The 11283-nt window shown below is 36.1% G+C and overlaps 2 protein-coding genes across 2 annotated transcripts; one reads left to right on the forward strand and one right to left on the reverse strand.

Moving 5' to 3' along the window:
- Window positions 1–1227: 1227 nt before the first annotated feature.
- On the forward strand, window positions 1228–1635 carry MONOS_3977 (uncharacterized protein; the record flags this gene model as incomplete). Its single annotated transcript, XM_067874012.1, has 1 exon — window positions 1228–1635. One exon carries the CDS (start codon window positions 1228–1230, stop codon window positions 1633–1635), a length of 408 nt encoding a protein of 135 aa, XP_067728338.1.
- Window positions 1636–6814: 5179 nt separating this feature from the next.
- On the reverse strand, window positions 6815–9652 carry MONOS_3978 (uncharacterized protein; the record flags this gene model as incomplete). The annotated part of the gene is made up of 2 exons (XM_067874013.1): window positions 6815–9420; window positions 9493–9652. 2 exons carry the CDS (start codon window positions 9650–9652, stop codon window positions 6815–6817), a joined length of 2766 nt encoding a protein of 921 aa, XP_067728339.1.
- Window positions 9653–11283: the final 1631 nt, after the last annotated feature.

Here is an 11283-nt window from a genome sequence, read left to right on the forward strand (position 1 = left end):
CACTTTCAAAGAAAAATATTTATTTACAGAAATTTTGTTATCATTCACGTTTTACAAAGAAATAATTTTCACCACGAAAGAAGACACGATTTCAAAAACAATCACGAAAAATACTGGTGAATAATAACAACAGCGGAATGAAAAAATACACGAATTTTCTTTTGCTTTTATTGTGGCAGTTGTGTTATGAGAAAATGAGGATAGATCTTTTTAATTTTGGTGAGTGGTGAAGATCCAATAACCAAGGAGAACCAAAATTTTTTTTCAAATAATTTTCGTTTTTGATATTTCTTTTGTTGTTAACCACAACCCAAATGCATTCAAACTGGATAGAACTACATCGAATATTGGCATAGGTTCAAACGCGTTCCTTTTGCAATTTGCGTTTTAAAACCCTCAAATCATAACAAATTAATAGATAATAATTATTTAAAAACTTTTTATGGACCGATTTTTTGAAAAAAATTTTTCTTGTTGAAAAAAATGATTTTTGAAAAATGACCCATAAAAACATGAATTTCATTGAAAAATATTTAAATTGTAAAGAAAACGTGATTTTTACATGTCCAATGTGTTTTTATTATAATATAAATATATTTTATTTGTTAATTTTCATCATTAACAATAATGATCATAAAAAATTTTTTTATTAAATATTTTTGATCTAACCCACAATAAAATTTTTTTGTCTGGAAAAGTTGAATATGCTGTTTAAGATGAAATCGAACTCAATAGTTTGCCATCATTTCATTTTTATATATAAAATTTAACATATTATTATATGTGCACTTGTTTTATATTGAAAACAGCTTTTATTATCAGTGACACAAACGCATGCATTTTCACTTCCATGTTGTTAAGATGAAAGATTAAAATTTCAAAATTGGTAGCAATGGAACGCAAAAGGTATTGTATGGTTCTTTTCATCAAATAAATATTTATTTTGCTATTTTCCTGCAAATATTTACTTGTTCTTTTGTATATTAATATTTTTTTGTATTAGGCTCGATCATGGCATGCTTAAATAAATCAATGTTGCAAAATTAAACATTACTTACACAAAATAGCTCAATGTTGAGAAATAAAAACATGTACTAAATAAAAGTTTGGTTTTTTTTATCATTAAAAAAAGAATTGTTTGAATTTGATTTATTTAACTCTAACAGTGAATTTGATGTTGTGATATGTAGAAGCGAGGAAGAACCATGCCAAACGATGTAGAAATGGATGGAAAACACGGAAAAGGAAAGTGGAATGAAAACAATTCGGATTGATGGATCGACTGTTATTCGAGATTCATTCAACATGTTCAATTATCAGATCAAAAAGAGTGTAAAGATGGGAGAAGAGAATATGAAAGCGATATTGAATTTTGAAAAGGCAATTGGAAGTCAGCTGGACCATTACATGGTGAATGATGATCATCTAGAATTGTCGAATATCCAACTCCAACTGAAATCTGGATTTGACAATTCAGCTAAAACGATTATTTCAAACAAAGGAGGAGAATTGGTGATAAGTGAATGCTCATTCCGTTCAGAGGCTGGAGTGAACAATGGATTTGATTGTGTATTTGTGGATGTGATTGGAGGTAGTGTGGAAGTGAATGATGAAAAATCATTCACACAAGAATGACTTGTTGGATGTTCGAGTTCGCTGACAATGAGGAGACTTTCATTTGCTGTGAAAGGTCAGTTGAATTCAAGGAGAAGTGCATTCATCCATTCAACATCAACACTCAGTGTGACGAACTGTTCAATCTCATTTAAAAGTGGGACATTAACAAATGGAAAGATAGGATACAGCATCATTGAGATGGCAGGAGGGAATCTGGTTGTTGATGGATTTGTGATGGAAAGTGGAGTGACACAGAAGATGAATGAGAAATCGCCAATAATGATGACAAGTGGAGTTGAATTGGAGATATCAAACAGCAGAATGAGTGGAGTGGAAGTGATAGGGGTTGATAGGGGATGTTTGAATGTTGAAATGAAGGAAGGTGGAAACGTGGATATTGAAGAAAGCAATTTTTAATCAACATGCTCAGGTGGAAATGGAATGAAAGGAGGAGGGATGATGATATCAGTTGGAAGCGGAGGAATATTGACAGTGAGTGGAGTGAATTTGTCAGAATGTGAAGTTCCATCAGAGGATGCTGAGAATGGAGGGAGAGGAATGGGAGGAGGGATGTTTGCTGAACTTGCCAATCAAATGGGAACGTTTTCATTGGAGAGCATGACATTCAGTGAGTGCAATGCATGGAAAGGGAAGAATGTGTTTGCTTCTGGATGGAATCTGATAGAGATTGTGAACAAGGAGCACCTGAAATGGGAAATGAGTGAAGGGGAGTTGGGATCATTGGATGAGTTGTGTGGATGGGAGAGGAAGACAACAGGAGAGGATGGATATGTGATTCCATTGGTTGTGTATTTGTGGGATAATTGGAGTGTGAATGGGTTTGTTTCGAGAGAGAAAGGAGGAGACTTCAGTGGTTGTGGGTATTCAGAAGCTCCATGTTCATCAGTTGATCACTTATTTTCTCTGAGATATGGTTCACTTGGAGAAGGGGAATCACACATCAACATTGTGGGATCAGGATTGCTTCAGAAAGCAATATCATTTTTATCATCATCATCATCAGATACACCAGTTGTGAAGATTGAAGGAGAGACAAATGGAACAGTTTTGAGGATTGAAGAAGAGAAGGAAAAAGATGGAGAAAATAGAGAGGCAATGGTTGCTTCAGAAGTGATCCTCTCATTTGTGAATGTTTCATTTGTTCTACCGAATGTGCTTGTTCATCATCTGGCATTCATCAAATCGTCGTCAGGAGATGGGGCACTTTCTGTGAGAAGCTGCTCATTTGTGAGTGAGGATGCTTCAAAAGAAACGAATTTCTGTTTGGTGAGAGTGGATGGAGGAAGCGTGGAGATCGAAGACTGTGCCCTGAAAGAATTCCATTTGTTGCAAGGATTTATGGAATTGTCCTCAGATGTGAAAGTGGCAGATGTGATGAATCTGTCGATCAGTTACACGAGTGTTTCTGGAAGAAGTCTGATATCTATCAGTGAATCCGCTCTCTTATCAGTTAGATCATTGAAAGAAGCAACAATGTTGAAAAACAAAGTGAATGTGGATGAAGATGGAATGCTATCGATGAGCGTGAACAGCTCATCTTTCACAAACATCACATGCAATTACAATAGAGCCGCAATTGTGAGTGCTTATTCATTTGAATGTGAAATGAGATGCTTGGTGGAAGGGTGTGTGATGACGAAGTGTCTGAGTGAGTGGAGCGAAGAGGGAGGAAGGATGAAAGTGAGTTTGAAGAGCAGAGGGAGTGAGTTGAGAGTGAGTGGCTGTCAGTTTGGGATGTGCATTTGTTCCATTGTGAAGGGGGAGAGGAGGAGGGCTGATGATTGATGCATCTGGCCTGGGTGAAACACAGACAGATACAGTAGATGCACCATTTTTGGGAATACTGATCGAGAGCACCAGATTCACAATGAATGATGCGTTTGTGGGGAAGGATGTGTTCATCCGGCGCAAGTGGATTGAAAAGCAGATCAATGAGAAGCTGTTCTCGCTGGACTTCAGCCAGGATGCTCTGAAGTCGAACAACTCGATTTGTGGAAGCGACGAAGAGAAAAGAGATATTGATCTAATCCCGCTGGTCACATTCTATTATGGCCAGCAGGTGTTTGTGGAAGCGAATGGGAGGGATATCAGACAGTGTGGAGAGCAGACGAATCCATGCAAAAGCATCAGCCATGGAGTGTCTCACATTCAAAAGGGGATCATGAATGTGATTTTTATTGATGGAGAAGGGGACATTGGAGGAGAATGTGTGATGGGAGATGTGAGTGTGAAGCCAATGAAGAAGGTGAAGGCAACAATCCGTTTCAATGCAACTGTTCAAGAGATGGGAAATGAAGGGGCTGTGATTGTGTTTGTGAATGAGAGTGTGATGGAGAAGTGTTTGTTTGTGTTTGGAGAGGCATTTGAAGGGGTTGAGGAGAGTGCTTTGAAAGAAAAGGATGGGAGATTGGAGATTTCAGATTGCTTTTTCAGCTCGTCAGCAATGGATTTTGTGATGAAGAGCATGATTCTTCATGTGGAGAGAGGAGAGCTGAAGATGAGCGAAACATCATTCAGTGGAATTCATTCATCTGTGCCACTTCTGTCATTCTGTGGAGAATTGGGTGTGTCAATTGCTGAGACACGAATATCGAATATCGAGTGTGAGGGGGAAGTTGTGCGAGTTGGGGGAAAAGCGAAGGCAGAGATGAAGGAAGTGATGTTTGAGAATATCTCAGTGGCTTCTGGAGGAAGCGTGATGAAGATGGATGGAGCTGAAAGGGGGTTGAGTGTGCTGAACTGTTCCTTTGCGAAATGTCGGAGCACAAACAAGAAAGGAAAGATGATGAGGATATGTGAGTGTGTAGATATGAGAGTTAGATTGTGTGTGATTGATGGAGAGGAAGGAGATGAAAAAGAAGGAAAGCATGGGAATGAGAATAATGGAAGAGGTGAAGAGATTTGCAGATGGGATGGATCTCTTGTGGATGTAGTGAAAAGTTCTGTTTTGATGAAAGACACAACAATCTCGAATTCACCAGAAGGTGGAATAACTATAAGTGGAGAAAATATGTAGATGAAAGTCATAAACGTTTAAAATTATTTACTGAGACTTTTTCACTTTGCAGAAATCACAATTGACAATTTTTCTTGTTGTTTATCGTAATACAATAACTATTTTCGATTTTTTTTTTATATATATAATGAGCGAATAAAAATAAAGATGATGTGTTATCGTGAAATTGGGAATTGTTGCGTTCCTTTGTTTAATGCATTTGTTTGACTTCTCAAAGTTTTTTGATTCATTATTGAATACAACTTTTTCTTTTCTTTTTTCTTCATCTCACAAATTTTATATTCTTTTTTTTCGCAAAAACTTTCTGTTTCTTTTTCTAAATTTGATGCAAGTTGGTTTTCATCTTTTTTGCAGAATCTTCCATTGCTTGACCTTTTTCTTTTTATTTTTCTTTTCCGTGGTTTTAAATCATTTACATCAAATTCAAAAATATCCTCATAACAGTCATTTGTTTTTTGTTCATCATTATCATCCATTTCGCTATTTTCCTCAGTATTTTGAAGCTTTGGAATGACGGCACAGCTTGAGCCTGATTCATCATTTTTTCATGTTTAATGTTTTGTGCATTTTCATTTTCCTTGTCAGTTCTCTCCTTTTCTTCATCTTCTTTATCATCGAATAAATTGGAATGATTTTCATCATTTGATATGTCATCTTTAGCATCATTGCCTTCATCCTCAGATTCGTCGATTAATCTTCTTTTCCCCTTTTCAGTAATCACTTTGGATCCTATTTTTTGTAATTTTTTCTTCTCCTTAAAGAAAGCATCAAGCTCGTTTTCATCCAATAATGTTGCATCTTCATCTTTTTTCTTCTTTTCTTCTTTTCTCAGAATGTATGATGATAACTTGAACTTTCTTTCTTTTATTAATACCGTTTTCGTTTTAATTTCACATTTATTATAAGACTCCATGTAATTGTCAAAGTCCCTTTTTTTTATTTTAGAAATATCATCGAGAAAACTGTAAACTGTTCCTTTATTATAAATTCTGTACTGAAATTCGTAGGTATATTCTTTTGTTTTTTCATAGGTTCTTCCTCTGATTGGGAGATGATGTTTTAAATGTGACCACATGCTTTCTATTGTTTGTGAATGAATTGTTTTGTCAGCTGGATCAGAAAAATGCTCTGAATGATTAATACTGTAATGCGTATATCCACATTGCTTAATTCCACTATAAGCAGACCATTTGTCACTGTAAATTTCCGAAGATATATCAATGTTTTTCTTAATGAAATATAACAATGTTTCTTCTGTTCTATCTGGGACAAATTCAAGTTTTAATTTTTGCGGCTTTCCTTCCACTTTTCTTTCAACTGCTCCCCACAGCCACTGCTGTTCTTTAACTCTTCCTACCCCATTTTTTCTTTTGTGAATCAGTGTTTCATCCATTTCAACTTTTCTGTTTTTTCCTATTTTTTCGGTATCAAGCGCTTCAAGATAACAGCAGATATTACGTAATCTTTTGAAAAAGCTTGAGATTGTGTTCTTTGATAGTTTTGTTTCTATCACAACCTCATTCACAGAATGTTTGTACCAAAAGTGATAAAACAATGTCATGACGTAGTAAGGCGATAAATTGAAATCCATAAACAAAGATTCATGATTCCAACTGTAAAGTTTTCCACACGACGAACATTTGAAAGTGTAATAATCGCATTCTGGTTTTTTCATTGTCAGATTCATCTCTTTTTCGCATTTCCAGCATTTGAATGACTTTTTAATGCATCCCATCGATGACAAAATATCTAGAGCTAATTTATTATTCCCATTTGACATAACAAGAAATTCGCAAAAAGTTAATTTTTGAATATCTTCTTTGTTGTATTGAGTCTCCATGTGACAGAAATTGGAAAATATATTTTTCAATTTAAATTATGATAGTCAAGTTATGGGAAATTTTTTTGTTACAAATATCGAAACTGCTTTGAAAGTATTAATTTTTCATTTAAACCGTTAATTTTCAATATGCTATTTTCACAATATAATAATTAAAAATATTTATATGTTTTCAAAATAATACAAAACGAAATGTGAAATCATTTTAATAATCAAATATAGTTATTGTATTACGATAAACAACAAGAAAAATTGTCAATTGTGATTTCTGCAAAGTGAAAAAGTCTCAGTAAATAATTTTAAACGTTTATGACTTTCATCTACATATTTTCTCCACTTATAGTTATTCCACCTTCTGGTGAATTCGAGATTGTTGTGTCTTTCATCAAAACAGAACTTTTCACTACATCCACAAGAGATCCATCCCATCTGCAAATCTCTTCACCTCTTCCATTATTCTCATTCCCATGCTTTCCTTCTTTTTCATCTCCTTCCTCTCCATCAATCACACACAATCTAACTCTCATATCTACACACTCACATATCCTCATCATCTTTCCTTTCTTGTTTGTGCTCCGACATTTCGCAAAGGAACAGTTCAGCACACTCAACCCCCTTTCAGCTCCATCCATCTTCATCACGCTTCCTCCAGAAGCCACTGAGATATTCTCAAACATCACTTCCTTCATCTCTGCCTTCGCTTTTCCCCCAACTCGCACAACTTCCCCCTCACACTCGATATTCGATATTCGTGTCTCAGCAATTGACACACCCAATTCTCCACAGAATGACAGAAGTGGCACAGATGAATGAATTCCACTGAATGATGTTTCGCTCATCTTCAGCTCTCCTCTCTCCACATGAAGAATCATGCTCTTCATCACAAAATCCATTGCTGACGAGCTGAAAAAGCAATCTGAAATCTCCAATCTCCCATCCTTTTCTTTCAAAGCACTCTCCTCAACCCCTTCAAATGCCTCTCCAAACACAAACAAACACTTCTCCATCACACTCTCATTCACAAACACAATCACAGCCCCTTCATTTCCCATCTCTTGAACAGTTGCATTGAAACGGATTGTTGCCTTCACCTTCTTCATTGGCTTCACACTCACATCTCCCATCACACATTCTCCTCCAATGTCCCCTTCTCCATCAATAAAAATCACATTCATGATCCCCTTTTGAATGTGAGACACTCCATGGCTGATGCTTTTGCATGGATTCGTCTGCTCTCCACACTGTCTGATATCCCTCCCATTCGCTTCCACAAACACCTGCTGGCCATAATAGAATGTGACCAGCGGGATTAGATCAATATCTCTTTTCTCTTCGTCGCTTCCACAAATCGAGTTGTTCGACTTCAGAGCATCCTGGCTGAAGTCCAGCGAGAACAGCTTCTCATTGATCTGCTTTTCAATCCACTTGCGCCGGATGAACACATCCTTCCCCACAAACGCATCATTCATTGTGAATCTGGTGCTCTCGATCAGTATTCCCAAAAATGGTGCATCTACTGTATCTGTCTGTGTTTCACCCAGGCCAGATGCATCAATCATCAGCCCTCCTCCTCTCCCCTTCACAATGGAACAAATGCACATCCCAAACTGACAGCCACTCACTCTCAACTCACTCCCTCTGCTCTTCAAACTCACTTTCATCCTTCCTCCCTCTTCGCTCCACTCACTCAGACACTTCGTCATCACACACCCTTCCACCAAGCATCTCATTTCACATTCAAATGAATAAGCACTCACAATTGCGGCTCTATTGTAATTGCATGTGATGTTTGTGAAAGATGAGCTGTTCACGCTCATCGATAGCATTCCATCTTCATCCACATTCACTTTGTTTTTCAACATTGTTGCTTCTTTCAATGATCTAACTGATAAGAGAGCGGATTCACTGATAGATATCAGACTTCTTCCAGAAACACTCGTGTAACTGATCGACAGATTCATCACATCTGCCACTTTCACATCTGAGGACAATTCCATAAATCCTTGCAACAAATGGAATTCTTTCAGGGCACAGTCTTCGATCTCCACGCTTCCTCCATCCACTCTCACCAAACAGAAATTCGTTTCTTTTGAAGCATCCTCACTCACAAATGAGCAGCTTCTCACAGAAAGTGCCCCATCTCCTGACGACGATTTGATGAATGCCAGATGATGAACAAGCACATTCGGTAGAACAAATGAAACATTCACAAATGAGAGGATCACTTCTGAAGCAACCATTGCCTCTCTATTTTCTCCATCTTTTTCCTTCTCTTCTTCAATCCTCAAAACTGTTCCATTTGTCTCTCCTTCAATCTTCACAACTGGTGTATCTGATGATGATGATGATAAAAATGATATTGCTTTCTGAAGCAATCCTGATCCCACAATGTTGATGTGTGATTCCCCTTCTCCAAGTGAACCATATCTCAGAGAAAATAAGTGATCAACTGATGAACATGGAGCTTCTGAATACCCACAACCACTGAAGTCTCCTCCTTTCTCTCTCGAAACAAACCCATTCACACTCCAATTATCCCACAAATACACAACCAATGGAATCACATATCCATCCTCTCCTGTTGTCTTCCTCTCCCATCCACACAACTCATCCAATGATCCCAACTCCCCTTCACTCATTTCCCATTTCAGGTGCTCCTTGTTCACAATCTCTATCAGATTCCATCCAGAAGCAAACACATTCTTCCCTTTCCATGCATTGCACTCACTGAATGTCATGCTCTCCAATGAAAACGTTCCCATTTGATTGGCAAGTTCAGCAAACATCCCTCCTCCCATTCCTCTCCCTCCATTCTCAGCATCCTCTGATGGAACTTCACATTCTGACAAATTCACTCCACTCACTGTCAATATTCCTCCGCTTCCAACTGATATCATCATCCCTCCTCCTTTCATTCCATTTCCACCTGAGCATGTTGATTAAAAATTGCTTTCTTCAATATCCACATTTCCACCTTCCTTCATTTCAACATTCAAACATCCCCTATCAACCCCTATCACTTCCACTCCACTCATTCTGCTGTTTGATATCTCCAATTCAACTCCACTTGTCATCATTATTGGCGATTTCTCATTCATCTTCTGTGTCACTCCACTTTCCATCACAAATCCATCAACAACCAGATTCCCTCCTGCCATCTCAATGATGCTGTATCCTATCTTTCCATTTGTTAATGTCCCACTTTTAAATGAGATTGAACAGTTCGTCACACTGAGTGTTGATGTTGAATGGATGAATGCACTTCTCCTTGAATTCAACTGACCTTTCACAGCAAATGAAAGTCTCCTCATTGTCAGCGAACTCGAACATCCAACAAGTCATTCTTGTGTGAATGATTTTTCATCATTCACTTCCACACTACCTCCAATCACATCCACAAATACACAATCAAATCCATTGTTCACTCCAGCCTCTGAACGGAATGAGCATTCACTTATCACCAATTCTCCTCCTTTGTTTGAAATAATCGTTTTAGCTGAATTGTCAAATCCAGATTTCAGTTGGAGTTGGATATTCGACAATTCTAGATGATCATCATTCACCATGTAATGGTCCAGCTGACTTCCAATTGCCTTTTCAAAATTCAATATCGCTTTCATATTCTCTTCTCCCATCTTTACACTCTTTTTGATCTGATAATTGAACATGTTGAATGAATCTCGAATAACAGTCGATCCATCAATCCGAATTGTTTTCATTCCACTTTCCTTTTCCGTGTTTTCCATCCATTTCTACATCGTTTGGCATGGTTCTTCCTCGCTTCTACATATCACAACATCAAATTCACTGTTAGAGTTAAATAAATCAAATTCAAACAATTCTTTTTTTAATGATAAAAAAAACCAAACTTTTATTTAGTACATGTTTTTATTTCTCAACATTGAGCTATTTTGTGTAAGTAATGTTTAATTTTGCAACATTGATTTATTTAAGCATGCCATGATCGAGCCTAATACAAAAAAATATTAATATACAAAAGAACAAGTAAATATTTGCAGGAAAATAGCAAAATAAATATTTATTTGATGAAAAGAACCATACAATACCTTTTGCGTTCCATTGCTACCAATTTTGAAATTTTAATCTTTCATCTTAACAACATGGAAGTGAAAATGCATGCGTTTGTGTCACTGATAATAAAAGCTGTTTTCAATATAAAACAAGTGCACATATAATAATATGTTAAATTTTATATATAAAAATGAAATGATGGCAAACTATTGAGTTCGATTTCATCTTAAACAGCATATTCAACTTTTCCAGACAAAAAAATTTTATTGTGGGTTAGATCAAAAATATTTAATAAAAAAATTTTTTATGATCATTATTGTTAATGATGAAAATTAACAAATAAAATATATTTATATTATAATAAAAACACATTGGACATGTAAAAATCACGTTTTCTTTACAATTTAAATATTTTTCAATGAAATTCATGTTTTTATGGGTCATTTTTCAAAAATCATTTTTTTCAACAAGAAAAATTTTTTTCAAAAAATCGGTCCATAAAAAGTTTTTAAATAATTATTATCTATTAATTTGTTATGATTTGAGGGTTTTAAAACGCAAATTGCAAAAGGAACGCGTTTGAACCTATGCCCGAATATTATCAATATCTTTTATTTTCACATTTTTTGATCCGCAGACATTTTTGCTTGTTTTTCATTCATTTTTCATCGCATATAATCACAGTGTTGAAAATATATAATCACATTTTTTTTATGAATCATTTTTTCATTGAAAAATCGTCTTTTAGATCAAAATT

This window comes from Monocercomonoides exilis (assembly GCF_001643675.1).
Source record: "Monocercomonoides exilis strain PA203 chromosome Unknown scaffold19-1596985, whole genome shotgun sequence".
NCBI lineage: Eukaryota > Preaxostyla > Oxymonadida > Polymastigidae > Monocercomonoides > Monocercomonoides exilis.